This window comes from Sciurus carolinensis, chromosome 13, assembly GCF_902686445.1.
Source record: "Sciurus carolinensis chromosome 13, mSciCar1.2, whole genome shotgun sequence".
In the NCBI taxonomy this organism is placed as follows: Eukaryota; Metazoa; Chordata; class Mammalia; order Rodentia; family Sciuridae; genus Sciurus; species Sciurus carolinensis.
Window position 1 is genome coordinate 63,749,354 of NC_062225.1, and position 18,834 is coordinate 63,768,187.

General features: G+C 35.1%; 1 protein-coding gene across 5 annotated transcripts in view; it reads right to left on the bottom strand.

The window, feature by feature from the left end:
- Positions 1–18,834, bottom strand: part of Rmdn2 (regulator of microtubule dynamics 2) — a 78,859-nt gene that overhangs the window by 3,969 nt on the left and 56,056 nt on the right. For 4 of the 5 annotated variants that reach the window (XM_047522662.1, XM_047522661.1, XM_047522663.1 and 1 more), the window contains exons 6-11: positions 17,344–17,419; positions 16,653–16,730; positions 11,054–11,152; positions 5,371–5,424; positions 5,204–5,284; positions 822–871 (exon numbers count right to left, since the gene is read on the bottom strand). In XM_047522662.1, the coding sequence (XP_047378618.1) occupies positions 822–871; positions 5,204–5,284; positions 5,371–5,424; positions 11,054–11,152; positions 16,653–16,730; positions 17,344–17,419 (438 nt within the window). The remainder of the gene's footprint in view (positions 1–821; positions 872–5,203; positions 5,285–5,370; positions 5,425–11,053; positions 11,153–16,652; positions 16,731–17,343; positions 17,420–18,834) is intronic. The other variant, XM_047522658.1, reaches the window with a different exon arrangement.

Consider the following 18,834-nt stretch of genomic DNA (forward strand, 5'->3'; position numbering starts at 1 on the left):
TGCTGTTAATGTCAAAATAAGTATTAGATTGTAGTTAAATTGTATTGTGATTAACATTTTTCTTATTGTTGGACATAGTCTTATGTTGCTATGAACATTTGCCTGTAAATTATTCATACTTTTTTCTCTTTAAGATTACTTCTATGAAATGGAATTACAATATTAGTGTTAATATATTTTTAAGGCTCTAGACATTTTATCAAAAGTTGGTGCCCCCAATACATTCCCACTAGCAGTATAAGAGAATATTATATCTCATGGCAATGTTGCCAACATTGAGTATTTCCTGAAAGAAGAAGGGTTCTTATAAATTTGATAACAAAACAGCATTTTTAATTATAACATTATTCATATTTCTGTAAATAATATTTTCCTTTTCTATCGAGTATTTTTTATCTTTCTCTATCACAATTGTGCTTATTGTTTCCATTTTCCATCCACCTTAATTAAATTATTTTGTTTTGTAAAGTCTCCATTGACACAATAAAATATGCACTAGAGTTAATTTTATTGGATTGATTTAAATATTTTATTTAAAGAAATGTTCTGAAAGCTATAGTTTACTGATAGGAAAAATACAAAGCATACATGTTTATAGATCATTATGTATTGACATTATAGTAAACAGACTTTCAAAATAACTTGATTTGTTTTGTAGTGCTACTAGTGGAATGAATTCTGCAGAACATGGTTTTACCTTCAAATCTGAACACATTATACTTATATCAAAAAAGAAAAAAAATGATAAAAACACAACTCTGAGAAACTTAAATTTTAGTAGACCACATTGGATTTGTTGAAGAATAAGCTCTTTTATTTACCTCTTCAAGGAAGTCATTATTTTTTTCACCTCTTTGATTGCCTCTTTGTCCTATAAAGAAAATACAAGTGTACAATGAAATTTAACACATTTACTGATACTTTTGGTACTTTGAAAGATTATTGTTGAGTGTAGGCATATTTTTTTGAAAGACCATTACAAAGAAACTGTGAATTTCTAATGGCTAAGCATGATCCAGATCTATGAGGATGTGGGTAATGTGTAGAGTTATTCCCATGATCTTCCTGAACCAGATTTGGAATGGTGGGATTCAGGAAGGGGGAAGTCTTCCAAGCAAGCTGACACAATGGATCCACCAGCATGTTAACATATTACTGTTTTCCTCTTCAACTATGAGATGTGTAGAAGCCCTATCCCCACCAGCAGGATTTGAAGAAATCTGAGATTCTACCTTAAGAGCCAGAAAAATGTGTGTGAGTATGTGTGCGTGCACATACACACACATTATTGACTTTATGAAGTAGCTTACTTATATTTGGAGATAACTATCCTATGAGTCTGTTTTAGAATGGTGATTAATGCCACTTCAAAATATTACAGCAATATTAAACAAGCAAAAAAAAAATAGCCTCTCCTACGATTAGCACATCAGTCATTGTTGAAAAATATTACACAATATTTTCTATATTTGAGCTCTCTTAGTACACTTCAGGACAATGAACATGAATACTGCCTTTAGGCAAACAACTTTCAGGCTACTGATGAAGCCATTATTTCATTCAGCAATATTTTTACACTGCCTTAGACATAGGAATCCCTTTTATTTTGAAAAAAAAAAAAAGAAATGTTTCTCAGGATCTGAGATTACCTCCTTAGGGTCAAGAAAAGTCCACATGAATAATAAAAATACTGCAATTTAAAATTCTGGGAATGTAAAGCTGCTTACACATGCCAAACTGTGCTCTAGAGACCAAATGGCTGACATTCCCAATTTCGAGTAGGAGTGTGATGGGTTTAGAGCTCTGTGGTAGGGGACAAAAGTCGTGTCTATAAGCGACTATAATGCAAGGAAGAAGATACAAATGCTACAAGAAAGGGGGGGCAAGTATGTTAAGCAAGTTCAGGAGGGAGTGGAAACTAACGTCCAGGTTTCATATTAATTTATGACATTGCTAAAACATTTGATGGTCCACAAAATCAATAATGGGCTATATTTCAATATGAACAATCTCTTTAGAGATAGGTAGTTCGATATATAATTCACTTCATTTTTATCTCTTTGGAAAAGAATTGAAAAAAAATTACTAAGATTACAAGTGGAGACATCATTGGAAAAAAAAGGTAATGTGGAAAATATCTGTTCATGATATCTTGCTTATTAAAGAAATAATTACATAGTATCCACATTTCTTAGTTACATTTACTACCAGTCCTACTTGTTAGTATTGTTCACACTATTATTTTTATTCATGTAGAATTAGTGTTTTGATTCTTTCTGCCAATATTTAATGAGTGATGCTATACTAGGCAGCGTACTCAGCACTAGGAATAAAGTGGTGAATGAAGCAGACTTGTGTGCTACTTTAATGGACCAAGTACACAAACAACAAATAACATAATCACAATTGCACTAAGTGATATGAAGGAAAAGCATGAGGGCCTTTTTTGCCAGGGGGTCTCAGGCCATCTTTCCTGAAGAAATTGTATTTGTGGTGAAGCTTGAAGGATGAGTAGGAGGAAAGCCAGTGAAAGCTGTGAGGGCCTGGCAGGAAGTGAGTGTTTCAGAAAGAGTGAACAGCATGTTCCAAGGGTGTAAGGCAGGGATAAACACGGGGCAAAAGGGAGGGGGGACATGTGATGCCTGAGAGACCGATAGGGGCTGAATCAGAGCCTTGAAGGACATGCTAAAAATGTGGAACTTCACTCTCACAGCAAAGGGTTTGAAGTAGGGAAGTGACAGGTTGAGATTCAGTGTTAATCTGCTGCTCTTGGGAGCCAAGAGTGGTCTGGCATGAGGCAAGGAAGCTGTGAGAGGACAGCTAGGAGGCTCTCATGCCTTGAAGGCCAGGTGGCACACTGAGCAGCAGCAGCAAAGAGAGTCAATAGTGGGTGGTTTAAAAAAAGAATTCTGAGAATTTGATACCTGGGGATATGTGTGTGCTTGCGGATAGGGAGAAGGAGGAAGTAGGAATGATTCTCTGTTCTCCTGTCAGGTGGATGCAGGTGCCATTTATTAAGAAGAAAGGTGGAAGAAAAGAAGATGCAAAGGCCTGATGGTGAGTTGATTCTGAGAGGTCTGAGGGCCATCCAAGTGGAGAGGTCAAGTGGGAAGCTGTACTAAAGCTCAGAAGAGAGGTCTAGAGATATAAATTTGAGGATCCCTGGAATGTAGATGTCATTTGAAGCCATCTATATGGGGAAAGGAAGAAAGAGAAGACAAGAGCCTTACAGACCAAGGACCAAACCCTGAACAATGTCAATATTTAGCCCTCTTGTGAGAGCTCTAAATTTCATGCATAAGATTTGTATGTCAAAAAAAAAAATTTGTATGTCAAACCAGGTGTTATACAGCATTATCATACTGTATTTGAATATTACATTGTAATATGAATGAATAGAATCAGTTAAAAATGATTGTATGTAACTGATATCATTCAGGAAAACTGTGAAAGGCAGTAGGGTCCCCATCACCAACACAGAGTAAGCAACTAGAAGGACAAAATATGCTTTCTGCTGAAAAAATTACCTAAAATTTTGTCTTCTGGAGAACTCCTGTACTGACAGTGTGCCGTTTTGTACCTGCTATTACCTAATGGAACCTAATAACGGATTTGAGTCAGAAGGGCAATCAACCCTGTTGGGAATTCCAAACACCCAGAAGATACATATCAGCAGCTCAAGACCTTGCTTGTGTGTCTGTGGAAGGGACTCGGTATTGCTCTTTAGAGACTCAGACATCCCCCAACCCTAAGCTTCTATGTTAGATATTGTGTCACTTCCCATTTTCAGCCTCGTTTCCTAGGAATGCCCTGCATACTCCTTCCACCCCAGGCAAACATATCCTTGCCTCTTTTCATGACATGCAATGTGCTTTACTCACACTTCCCTGTTATATAAACCTTTCAAAGACCACCCCTAAGGTCACCTAACCTCTTCTAGGAGAAATAATTTTCCCATTTCAAACTTTCCATAACCATTTGTACCTCTCTTAGAACTTCATGCTCTCTACCTTGAACCACAGCCATCTGGATGTACACCAGATGCTCTCTCAGGCCATAAGCTCCTAAAGGGCAACAGGTATGTCTTACTTGTTTATATTCCAGATCACAACCAACAATGGAGCCTGCACTCCTTCAACACGGAAGAGGAAAGCTTTTCCTGAGACAGTTCTTTTTTGATATGAATCAGAAGATGATGATGTTTGGTGGTATGAGAAGGGAGCAAGAATACATTTACCTATTTCCATCTGTTCCCACACCACCTGACAATGGCTCAGAGGAACATGGACTGAGCTGCAAACCCTGAAGCATGCCTAATCTAGAAATCTGAATTTTAGAATAAAGGGGCAAGAGGCAATGTAGTATTTTCTTTTCCATTAATGGAAGGTGTCCAAAAACAAAGAAAATGTTAATACACACTTTTAATGCTTTTTATGGCCTTGGATGACTGCACTGTGCTCTAAGCTGGGCAACCCATCTTGCTCCTTTGACTCCCACACAGTTCGATCCAAGCTCCTGTGCTGTCTGCCCTCCTTCCCAGTGGGACTTGTTCCATTCTCTGCAGTTTTACACCTAACAAGCATCAGGATGTTTTATCTGCTAGCCCATGACTTGCATGCCCCTTAAAAGATTCAAGTGTTCTTCTAGTGACAGGTCATCTTACAGAACTATTGCAAATTTTAAAACTTCACAGTAATGGAAAATCCAGGTAAAAACGTTTTAGTATAAAAGAAAATGCCATCATAGAAGCTGGGAATGTAAGAGTGATTGCCAGCATCTCCCCATTTCCTCTCTGAATGGTCAAAAGGTACAAACTTTCAGTTATACCTTTAGAGTTGGAATGTGTACCTTTTCAGTTGGAAAGTGAGTAAGTTCTGGAGATCTTATGCGTAGCCTGGTGACTGTAGTTAATAATATGGTAGTGTACACTTGAAATTTGCTAAGAGAGCGTATCTTAAGAATTGTAAACAATAATAAAAAAGGGACCGTATGGTGCTGGATATGTCAGCCTCAATGTGACAATCATTTCATAGTGTACACATATATCAAAACATCAAGTTGTACACCTTACATACAAATAATTGGATATGCCAATTATACCTCAATAAAGCTAAAGTGTCAAATTAAATAAATGAAAAAATTCCAAATATACTAAGCTTGAATAGTATTGACAGACACCATCACTCACTGTCACTAGACTTACCTCATTGGTAACAACAGGAAGTAGTAATGCCAAATGACAGACCTTCCAAGCATTCTGAGTTTCATCAAGATCTATATAAGACTGGAAATGAAAAATAGTCATTTTAAAGATAATTGCATTTTTATGTGATGGATGTGAAGTCATCTTTAAATAGTGGTCTTCATTACCTTGGCCAAGTACATGTAATTGGGTACTGAGAAACCAGGGTGTAGTTCTTCAGCCTGATTTAAGAGAAAACAGATAAGAGGATAACAGGACAGTATCACAACAGCATCCACAAGTGGTGAGGATATATTTCAATAATTAAGACATTAGCAACCTAACTGCTCTAAGAACTTAGGCTGATTGTTTCACATTTGAATCATCTTATCAACTTAAGCATCTTTTGGGCATAAACATAGCTTTTGCATTTAACCATTAAAATGAAATTGATTTACTATGGTCATAAAGCTTACAAAGCAGTGAGACACTTTAAGTTTTTGATATTCCTTTATATAATCATTGCTCCCACTCTTTTTTCTCTATGCCCTCTTTTCTCCTTTCAAGAACAAAAGCAACTGGTGATATATTCACTGCAGGGCTATAAACATTTCAGGTCCTACGCATTTCACAAACTTCAGGGAATGAGAGAAGAGCATGATTGGTAACAATGGCAAGCATCTTCCGTGAGATTAATATTTGACTTTCTATGATGTCAACACATTACAGGTGAGTTGGATAATACTTGAAGTTCATACAGTGAGTACTTTTGAAGGAAAGACACATCCTTGAAACACTAGTCCTAATGGAAGACTTCCTAGATAAGCAGGTATTGTGAAGGTACTTTACTCCTCTTCTGTGCGTTTATGCACCAGTTCCTTGTCTCTGGGACATGAGGCTATCTTTCAGGCATATGTAATGCTCCTAAAGAGTTCTCCTTAGAACCCAAGACAGTCTATGTTTCAGAGCCACTTTTGCCCTGGTGAAGGCTGAGGCATATAAGCACCATACCTGACCCTTGTCCCCACCCTAAAGGGATATAGAACCTGAGAGGGTCACTTGAAAATTCACAAAAATACTTGTTTTATAAGATACAAACAATTCAGACATTTCCAAAATTTAAAAAGTGAATTTCTCCAGTCTACTTTTTTCCTCCTACTTTTATTCTCAACTTCAATCTCAGCTTCCAACAACAATTCACTGTAACAGTTGACACACATCCTATGAGACCTTCTGTCAAGTTGAGGGAAAAATGGTTTTTGAAAGAAAACATATGAATAGGAATTCAAGTTAGGGTGCTGAAGAGTGTTCTAACACCTTAAAAGAGCACATCCCTTGTAAAAGACATTTTACTCCAGAAGTGCAGGGTTCTGGGAGGAGGAGGACAGTACCTCCTGGGTTGGGAAGTCAGCCCGGGTGCAACTCTTTAAGACCAAGTTGCTGACCAACGTGTGGACCTGTGTGGAAGGGAGACAGCACAGCTAACAACAGGTTAAAGGAAGTTGTCAATTTAGTTCTAGCCAGAACTTTGGTGCGGATGGATCCTGGTTCTCCTGCTTCTTCTCTTGTTTAATCATTTCCACTTCGACATTTCTAGTTTAGTAAGTACATTTCTTAAACCACGCTAACAAGGACAGAATGAGCTTTGTCCAGCTGTACCTCCTCCTGTGGTCAGTAGTTGCACCAGTTCTGTTCAAATCATATCTGGACAACTTGCCCCAAAGTATGCACGTAAGCAGCTTATTTTTTTTTCTTTTTTTGCAGTGCTGGGGATCGAACCCAGGGCCTTGTGCTTGCAAGGCAAGCACTCTACCAACTGAGCTATCTCCCCAGCTCCAGCAGCTTATTTCTGCTCGCATTTTAATTCTGCATGGATACCTTAACACCTGAGTATAATTAGCCAAACTGATTAGAAATTGGAATACTTTTTTCTGTTCTCATTGCTAAAAACAAATGAAACCCAAACGAATACAAGCTGCTGGCAACACTGAATTCCTAAAGTGGAATAGATTCTGACTGTTTACCAAAGCCCTTAGATGAATTATAGGAAGGACAGCAGCATTCAGTATAATGTTTTAATTAAGCAGAAGTTTCTAGAGAGGCTCTGAGAACACTCTTTATTACAACATTTGGCAAAGACTGCTGCTGTACATGTTTACTTGGCTGTCCAAGTTCCTTGAGGGCAGGAACTGTGTTGGCCATTTCTGTATTCCTTACGTCTGACTGTGTTTGACATTAGTGTGTTTGACTAATATGTTAACTACTATATGCTTAATAAACATTGTTGAGTAAATAAATTTTGCTTTAACACCTCATAATCTCAAGGAAAAGACTTCTACCATATCAGGACACAGAAGAAAGCTCTTTAGCTGGTGAAACAACTAATAAAGACCCAGGGATCATATGACTGCAAAAAGTATATGAAACCATGGCAGTCTGTTCATCAATATTGCCACACCTGACCATTCATACTCATCTTCTGGTTTTAGTAGTTCCCAACCCTGCCATAGGCTGCTACTGAAATTACCTTGAAAACTTTTTAAAAAATGGTCAAGTTTTAAAACCATATACCAATTGATACAAAAAGTCTACCCAGAGGTACATACCCCAGAAAAATAAAAAAACATGTCCACACAAAAGCTTATACATAAAAATTTACAGAAACTTTGCCCCAAACTGGAAACAAGTCAATGTTTACCCATAGGTGAATTTAACAAGTTGTGGTATATCTATATAATGGAATTTTACTCTGCAATGAAAAGGAACTACTGATATACTTAATAAAAATGAATGACTCTAAAAACATTCTGTTGAGTGAAAGAAGCTAGATATATACAAAATCACAAGTTGTCTGAGCAGATCAGTGATTACCTGGGCAGGGGAAGGGAAAACTGACAGCAAAGGTCAAAGATAACTCTCTAGGGTGATGGAAATTCTTATGTTTTAAAATGGTGATGGCCATATGGGGATAAAAATTTGTCAAATGTCACTGAACTGTACACTTAAAATGGATGTGATTTGTTGTATATAAACTATGTCTTGACGTACCCAGTGATTCTGTAACTAATAGTCTGAGTCATGGCATTGGATACATATTTCAAAGCTCTCAGGTGATTCTAATGCATTGCCCAGGATAAGAATCACTGCCCAAGGAAGTCATTCCAGAATTTTGGAAGAGGTGGGAAACGTCCTATAGCTTGAAAGAATTTCCAGCAAGGATTCACAGATGATCAGTCTAAGATTCCTTGAAGCTGAGATGGATCAGATTTCCCATTATAAGAATAAAATAATTGCAGCTGATACTTATATTATATACTATTATTATATTAATATATTAACATTAATATATTATTATATTATATTATATTATATTATATTATATACTTATATGTATACTATATATTATAGTTAGAATCTTTAACATGCTAGACCCTGGGCCAAGGTCATTAGATGTATCATTTTAGGTACAAACCTTACAAAGCAGGTATCACCATGCCCACTTAACAGATGAAGAATTTGAGAGTAGCATGTCCAGTTCAAGCATATAGGAAAAGGCTTGAGTCCTAACTTCATTTGTCTGATTCTAAAGTCAGTGTTCTTGACCTCTACTGGACCCTACTGGGTGGCTCTGGAGACCCATTCCTGGCCCCTGTGAACCCTCTGTGGAGGGATGGTTTGGGGGTAGCAACTTCAACAACATGGACTCCTGTGGAAACAGGGGTTTGCAGACTCTGCTTAGATGTAGAATCCAAGGCCTGTGCTATTTTGTCCTCCTGTCACTCCCAGATTTCTTCTTTCCTCCACAGCTTACCTCTCAGTTCTCCTGGCTCTTTAGTACCCTCAGCTGTTGCAGTAAATATGGAGAGAAGCATTCCTTGTGCTTTCTCCCTTCTTTTTGACAAACACCATAGAAAACTTTTCAGATAGAATCTAAGTAATGATCAAGTGGTGGGATTGCCAAGATAGTTTGCCAAGACGTTTAAAATTTAATAAGATTAAAGTTCTGAGAGTTTTTAAAATTAAGCACATATTAGTGCTAGACAGGCTCTCAGCAATTTATTTGTATTAATGTATTTAGTCCTCACAATACCACTATGATGAGGTAGGTACCGTTATCTCCATGCTATTGATTAAACTGAGAGAGACAGATGTTTACTAACTCATCCCATGTTAATCAGTCAGTAAGTGGTAGATCTGAGATTGAATCAGGTAGTCTGATTCCAGAATCTCCACTAATTACCTCTAATATTGTGCTGATAACCATGTTTGATTTTATCTTTATATTATTTCAGGCATATTACCATCTTAAGAACTTCTGTAGTGTTCTGAAAAATCTAATTTCCAACCATAACTGTGATATTATGAGAAAATTAGTTTTCATTTTAAATAACCTTTTTCTAATTAACTTGGCATTTTTTGTATAAATCATTTATCTTAAATCTACTATGATCCATATTCTTGTAGAATTTAAAATGAAAGAACTAATTCTCAGTGATAGAAAAATATGAAAGAAATGAAGATGTTGTATTCTTTGACTTCATTCATATATTAAATCAAGTCTTTGATTGTCATTGTGTGAAACTGAACAAATTAGTTGTTCCTTGATTCCCTTTTCATAAAACAAAAAGATCACATTAAGTTAAAAAAATTTAAAAAATATGGTCCTTGTGCTTTTATTTCCTATGTTCTCTTTATTGGGCTTATGCTTGATCTTAGAACACTTATTTTTTCACAAAGTCCTCCAGGCAGCCAGTGGCCATTGGTCAGAGATGGAAAGAGAGAGAGAAAGTCTATTTGCCACCTTAGACTCCTGATGTCTAAATTCCCTTTCCATTTTACAAAGCAGATCTCTAAAATACAATGCAAATACTGGCACTGGACAACACAGTTCAGAACCTGGTTTTACTTATATTTTTATAGATCCCGAATTAGGTTGGTGGAGAAACAAAAAACATTTAGTACAGGCTGAGTTTTCCATATTTAAAGTGCATGGGACCAGGAGTACTGAAGTTTTGATTTTTTTTTTAAATTTTGGAAAATACATATAGGCTTTACCTTCTAGTAAATCCAAAATCCAAAAATTCCAAATCCGTAATTCTCCAAAATCTGGAACTTTTTGAGAACTGACGTGGTGGTGGCTTAAAAGTTTTGAATTTTGCATCATTTTGGAATTCTGAGTTTTAAATTAGAGATGCTCAACCTGTAACTATAAGATTTATAATTCACTCTGAAGAAAGGCAAAGGATTAGCCTATAGGAAGTTGATTATATGAGTGGATATGTTACACATTTACATGTCTTCACACTTACATACTATTCAAATTTGTATAAGCATAGCAACTATACATTGTAATATGGGAATAAAAATATTGGTTGGATCTGATGCCCCAAGAATCCTCCATAGAAGTGTGTCTGCAACTTAGGAGGTGGTTTTAAAAAGTAACTTCCTTTTGGCATCTTTTAGTGCTTTGAGACGAAACTGGTTCTATATTAGGCTTACCAGGAGTACTGGAAACAAGTCTGATAATAAGGGCATGACAGCTTCTGCACATCTCACATGACTTGGGGAGCTGCCTCTGAATTTGGTAGTAAAGGCTGCTATACCTAAACCTTCATTTGAGCTGCTGAATTATGTTTAAAAAGTGGCTTATCATTACTAGGATCGAGGGCATATGTAGCTGCTTTAAAAAGTTTGACTAGAAATGTAACCATGAGAGGCTTAAAAATAGAACACGCCAAGTCTAGGATTCAAACGGGGGCTTCGGTTGGAGATCTACACATGGAGAAGAGAAAGACTTCCTTGACAAGGATCACAAGGACGGTACAGATGGCAGTCAGTCTGATACCAAAATAACAGATAGATAAAATATACCTTAAGGAAGTTGTTCAAAGCTTCTTGTACATTTGAAGATGGTATTTTTCCAAACAGAGTAGCAGCCATCTTCTTCTCAATCCAGCTGAGTTTTGAGATCTGCAAATACAGAACAACATTGCTCTCAGAAAGTTGTTCACCTTTTGAATGGTCAATCTCTCCTCAGTTATATGTGTATATGTATATGCATGCATATATAATTATATATAAATAAAAATACTTATAAATAATACATGAGAGACATCACACTTTTGTCTCCCTTTCCAATAAATTTTTTTGGGCAGGCATGGGGATTGAACCCAGGATCTGATGCATATTAGGCAAGTGCTCTACCACAGACTTAGATTTAGCTACAGTCTAAGCCCCTTTTCATAATCCTAACAAGTCATGAGTTCCAGAAGCATTGGTTTTGAAATGAAACTGGAATACTCATAATAAGATTTGTGTCCAATCAGAAGAAAAGGAGTAGGTTGGAGAAGAATACCAATCCTCTTCATTCATCTGATCTGTGATTCTGAGATGACTGCAGAGTACGTCTTCACAATATGTACTAGCTAAAAGGCCCAGCTCTGTTCTCTTCCTTCCTAATCTCTGGTGCCAACCAGCCTCCTGAATCAGCAGCAGCATTTCAGAATGGAAACAGAACAAGGATCCTTAACTCAGAGATGGTGCAGAGGAAGAGTCCAGTATACACATTTAAACCAATGACCAAACAAACTAAAGTTCATACTACCATCTGTTTCTTGCTCTCTCTTAAAAGTTTTTCATTTTTTCAAATATGGATATTAGATGTTTATTTTTAAAGATTAAGTTGGTTCAGAAATGAATACTTAAAAGGATATTGATGCAGTTGATAACCCCTAAACCCCACTGAGCAAATTCTTCCTCATTCCCATCTTCTAGATTCTAGGTAGCCATTACCCTCTACTTAAAAAACAAATATTTGCATTTCTATATAATTTTACTTATTGATATGCTTATTTCACTTTGTTTTTAAGTTTATAAAAATGATATCATACAGGCTGGGGATATAGCTTAGTTGGCAGAGTGCTTGACTTGCAAGCACAAGGCCCTGCGTTCAATCCACAGCATCACAAAAAAAAAAAAAAAAAAAAAAAAAGATATCATACTGTTTGTTTATTTCCTATTGTTATGTGGTTTTTTTTCACTTAAGATTACAGTTTTAGGATTTCACCCATGTTGATAAGTATAATGGAAATCTAGTCCATTAAATAACTTTTTAATGTGAAGTTTAATATGCTTACATGCTAATAATTTTGAGTGTGCTCTTGTTCTATTAATTATCAAAAGAGGTTGATGAAGTCTACTAGTATATGGTAGGTTTATATATTTGTCTTTATAATTTGGTCAATTTTCATTTTATAATTTTGAGGCTGTCATTAGGAGCATATTAGTTTAGAAATTCTTGGTGAATTGAACTTTTTAATTATTGTATAGTTATCCTCTTTATCTCTAGAGATAATTGAGCCTTAAAATTTATATAGTGTGTGTGTGTATGCACATGCATGTTTAACAGTTTTATTTTGATTACTATTTGATATATTATTGCATGTGTTTAATTTCTACAATTTGTGATTATATGTATTTTTAAAATTAGCTTTGAAAGTGGTGGCTCATGCCTGTAATCCCAGTGATGTGGGAGGCTGAGGAAGGAGGATTGCAAGTTTGAGGCCAGCCTTAGCAATTTAGTGAGACACTGAATCAAAATAAAAAACAAAAATTACTAGAAATGTAACTCAGAGGTAAAGCACCCCTGAGTTCAATTCTCAGTGCCAAAACAAAACAAAAACAAAACACAAACAAGAACAACAACAACAACAACAAAAAAAAAACAATGAAAAATGAAAGCAGCTTTATTGAGGTACAAGCTAAATAAACTAAAATTTCATCTATTAGGGTTATATCATTCAATGAGTTCTGATAAATGCATATTATCCTAAACCACCACAACAATCAATATATAGGACGCTTCCATCAACCCCAAAAGTTCTCTCAGGTCCCTTTGCTGTCACTCTCACCCCCTTCCTGCTGCAAGGCAACTACTGATCTGACTATAGTTTGCCTTTTCAAGAACTTCACATCAATGGAATTATACATCATGTAGTCTTTTATGAATCTTTTTGGCATAATTCTTTGAAGAGTCATCCATGTTGTTATGATGCTAAAACTGCTGTGAATATTCGTGTATTAGATTTTTGTGAATATATATTTTCATGTCTTGCTAAATAACAAAAAATTGCTTTACTATTCATTTGTGAATTTCTTTATTATTCATATATTCCCATCACAATATGTGAGAGTTCCAGTTGCTCTATATCCTTGCCAACACTTGCTATTGCCTTTATTTTTAATTTGAGTCCTTTAAGTGAGTGTGTAGAGAGGTTCTCTGTTTTTCTAAGGACTAATGATGATGAACATCTTTTCATGTGTTTACCTGCTACTCCATACATTTCATTCTTTTTAAAACTTTTTTTTTATTTTTACAGACTGTATTTTGATTCATTGTACACAAATGGGGTACAACTTTTCATTTCTATGGTTGTGCACGATTTAGATTCACACCATTTGTGTAATCATACATGTACATAGGGTAATGATGTCTGTCTCATTCCACCATCTTTCATACCCCCACCCCTCTTCTCATTTCCCTCTACGTAATCCAAAGTTCCTATGTAACACATCCTTATAAAGTGATTTAATTGAAATTTGATTCAGAAAACAATCAAACATATGCATTTCTAGTGCATTAGGGAACACTTTTAGTTAACTTATTTTTTATTTAATTTTATAGCTAAAATTAAATATCCAGTGTTGGATGAAATGTTGTAATTAGAACAGGTAATGTTATACAAACGTCCTGAAGTCATGGAGTAAGAGAAAAGATTTATCAAGTTCTTTAGTGAGTTCTAGCTTGTCTTATTGCAAAGCCATAAACTAACCCAGCTTATTTTCAGAATATAGCTTTGAATTTTACTCAAGCTGCACATCCATTTTCCCTTTAATTCCTCTTATTTAAAAAGAATACACTGTACATTGCTGATTAATATCCTGTGTTCCATGTTTCCAAAATCTGAAGTCCTTTTAGGTCTATATCTGTTCTGGTTTTTGTTTGTTTTGTTTTGTTTCCATTGACTGTTACTCCTCTTGACCTATTTCCTTTCATAGTCTGTCATTTTTGACTGTGAGCTCATCATTGTTGGGACACTTTCTGTGAAAGTTTTACAAGCTCTCTGGGAAGGCACATTTTTTCAGGGAGGAGGAGCCTTTCTTCTGACATTGGCATATGGACTAAGAATGAGGGCTTGTTTTGAATTAAAGTTTCTTTTCTGGATTTTTAAGGCTAAACAAATTTTATACATTCAAGCCCCAGATGCACGTGAGGTTGAGCCAATGACTTGTAAATCTCAGGAGTTTCCTCCCTTCACTTCCCCCTTCTCCATTGTCAAGACTGAGAATGAATAGTCATTGCTATAAGCTTCTACTGAGTCAGTTTTAGTCATGTTTACCTTTTTATTTTCCCTATGAAAAGTGTGTTTTGAGTCTTAGATATACTGTGGTAGTCTTCACGTCACTTTCTACTCTGTTTAGACCCATAGTCCCTCAATTCCCAACAAAGATCCATTTACCAGATTTAGTAAATACCTCTGGCTGTCAGGAGGTTTCATGAGTGCTTCACTTGTCTTGAGAACTGATGTTCCCAGACCCTGGCTGTTCCCTTCCCTTTCCCCTTCACTTTTTCTCTTTCCTTTGACTCTTTTACCAATCTGAGTAGAAACACACACACACACACACACACACACACACACACACACCCCACACACACACACACTGTGTCCAGAAAGTTTTAAGTTCTCTAGTCTATACATGCTGGAAATCATCTTTATACATTTATTCACGCTTCTATTTTTCCTGCTGGAATGAATTCTAACTTTCCTCTTGCACAGCTCATATTTATCATCTATACTTACAATTTGCAGGAAAGCATACTAGTAAAGAGCAAAGACTTTGGAAACAAACTGCCTCTGTTCAAATCCTGTTCTGTATCACTTATTAGCTGAGTGGCCTTGGACAAATCATTTACCTTATAGGGTGTTGGAAGAAATAAGCAAGCTACAATAAATATATTGTTTATAAACATATAAAATGCTTATAAGAGCCACACAATTATTAGTATTATTACTACTGCTTTTAAATATTTTTGGTTTTCTGTTTTTTTTTCTCTACTTCCAATCAGAAACAAAATCAAAACAAAAACTTGTACAGAAGCTTAAGTGTGAAGAACTGAGCTTGATGATGAAAAGAATATCAAGAAGTGTAAAATGTGGGTTTTCTGCTCAAGGAGCTTTCAAATAACTTAGGACCAATTGAAAATAAATAGTAAATAAAAATGTGAGTTGTTGAAAGCCTAGCAAAAGAATGGTATACTTACTAGTGAAGTACTCCAGAGAAAGGAGACATTATCCTGTATTTTAAAATATTATATTGATTATAAAAGCATGAATGCTAATAATCATTCTATTTGACTCTGCAGTCTCAAAACAAGGCTAAAACGGGAAAATAGATTTTTTCCTTTTTCTTTATTAAAATGTAAGTTCCCTTCCTATGTCATAAAATATTAAGAACATGAATGTGGGAATTAAGCAAATTTTAATTTCAATGTTGGCTGTTTTATAGATTAATTAATTAGGACTTTGGGAAGGTTCTTAACATCATAAAGCCTCAAATTTTGAATTGTTTCAAACTAGAATAATAACTGCTTTACAGGACTGCTTTAAGGATTCAAGGTAACAAGAAATAAACTATAAAATATATATTTGACCCATAGCAGGTGGGCAATAAAAGCACACTTCTTTACCTCTATTCCTTGTTCGGTTTTAATAAGAGAGCACCTCCTTTGTCCACCCTAATTTTCACATTTATGAATAGCATTTCCCTTTCAATGTTAACTTTTCCATGCATCTCTTAAGAAACAGTTCCACATTCTGTGCATACAGTGCCATTCTGCAAACTAATGGCATTGGTTAAGACATTGGGTTCTGGCTGACCAGCTGCTTTCTTTGAGCACTATGTCTTATATGCCTTCTAAATTAAGTTCCTTGAAAACAAAGACAGTATTCTATTCATCTTTTGGTCAGTTAGTCAGAACATAATTTATGTTCAATCAACACTGAAAAGAAGTCTCACAGAACCATGAGTAGTGTACCTATATACAAAGTGCATATATATGGATGGCTGATCCCAACCCGAGAGACCACAAAGTACGACAGTTGAAAAAAACATGCATGTTTATAATATTATATTTTTTGTAATATTATAATAATGCATATGATATTGCATACACTATATAAAATAAGTTTTTAAGTTATAAGATATACACATTATAATTTTAAAATAGTATGTACATTATACATTTATATACAATTATAGAAACACAAGCATTCATACAAAATTTATGCTGATTTTATATTCTCCCTACAATTGTCATCCAGTAAAATATATAATGAATAAATTATTTAAGATGTATCATATATTCATAGTGCATTTAAATCAGATTCATAAATACAGACATTCAACTTACAGTATAACAGTATCTTCCCTTGAGGTAATACAAATAGGGTTCTTCAGGTATAAGTGTGATTGCTATATCTAGATGTTCCTGAAAGAAACATCCAAAGGAAAAGTCATCTTCTAAGTTTTAGATATTGCTGAATGGAACTGCACTGAATCCTAGTAAAAGTAATCTCTACAGTGACTTATAGTATTGTCTCAGAGGCTTCCCTACCCCATCATTAATATAATTAAGTGATGACCCTGAGGGGTTATTTATTGGGCTATGATAACTAAAGGCAAATAATAAATGATGTGTATGTGAATTACTTATTTTGTTCATCCATTGCTGCAAGTTTAAACTTTACATTGGACCCCACCTGCCCCTACCCAAATTCATATGTAGATTGTAATTAGGCCCAAGCTACTTAAGGTGTTAGTAAGTTAGCTCACAACTAAAAGGTTAACCCTATGTCTTTGAAAAAATAGCACTCGTTTCCTATGTGACTTATTTCAGGATTTGGAATAGTAATAATATTTAATCACCCTAATAGTTTGATTCTTTTTTTTGTCACACTGTAGCTTAAAAAGTGCCATTTCATTTCCTACTTTCAATTTAAACAACATAAATGTTCCCAGAGCTTAATTTGTTGAATAATCTGATATACACCAGTTAATTAAATATACAACTACATTAAAGCATTTTTAATATTAATAAATACCTTAAAGTGATGTCCATAGTTGACTTTGTTTTGTAAGCCCTCAAACTCAGACACTTGGCCACACAAAACTGCATACCTGAAAGGGATCAAAACAGTGGCTATCAAGTAAAATTTTAAATCAAATACTACCAAAAAATTAAAAAGCATAGCCAAATCATTCATCAATATTTAACAAAAAGCATTAATACAGGTGCAAGGCATGAAAAATAATCAATATTTAACATTAACGTGAGGCATCAGTTCCCTCAACCCTTCCTGGAAATAGTGTTATTAGAATTGTGCATCCCATCAATGATGTACTTTATTCTACTGAAAATACAAAATTTACATAAATGATTATGTGACTAAAAAACAGACATAATATTTGTTTAGCAATTTGCCTATTTACTCTTAAAAAAAAAAGAAAAGAAAAGTAGATTCCCAGAAAAAGACTCTCAAAACTCCTTTACAAAACGGCCATGGTAACTTGAGGCCTCAATATGTTTTTTTTTTGCCATAATCTTTTCAAAACACTAATACACATTTTTTTAGAATACCTATTTTAGGTTTATAGCAAACTTGAGCAGAAATACAGATAGTTCCCAAATACTCTCTCATGTAAAAAACAAAAATTAAAAAAACTCCCCCATTAGCAACATCCTACATGTGGTAAAATCAATGAACATTGATTTCTTGATACACTGGCACATCATTACTACCCAAAGTCAATAATTTACATTAGGGTTCACACTTGGTGACAGATGTACAGTGACATGTATCCACTACTGTATTATCTTATAGAATAGTTTCATTGCCCTAAAATCTTCCATACTCTCTTTATTCCTCTCTCCCTCCTTCCATTCCTTTTCTGTCTTTTCCAGAAAGTTTGACCTTTTCCAGAATGTCATATAGCTGGAATCATGCAGTCTGCAGTCTTTTTAGATAGCCTTTTAAAATTTATTAATATGTACTTCAGGTTCCTCCTTCCTCCAGGTCTTTTCATGGTTTGACAGACCATTTCTTTTTGGTGATGAATGAATAATATTCCATTACCTGGATATACCACAATCTAATTACTCATTTACCTACTGACATATCTTGGTTGCCTCCAATTTGGGGCAATTATGAATAAGGCTGTTAAAAGCATTCATGTGCAGGTTTTGTACAGAAATAAGTTTTCAATTCTTTGATAACTACCAAGGAGTATGACCGTGGATACTATGGCAAGAATTTAGTTTTATAAGAAACTTTCAAATTGTCTTCCAAAATGGCTGTACCATTATATATTTTCACCAGCAGTGAATAAGAGTTCCTATTGCTCCATATCCATGTTAGTATTTGGTGTAGTCAGGATTTTGGATTTTGGCCATTCTAATAAGTATATATTGGCATCTCATTGTTGATTTAATTTACCATTCCCTGAAGACATATGATGTTGAACCTCTTTTCATATGCTTACTTGCCATCTATATATCTGTTGGTGAAGTATCCATTCAGGTTTTTGTTCCATTT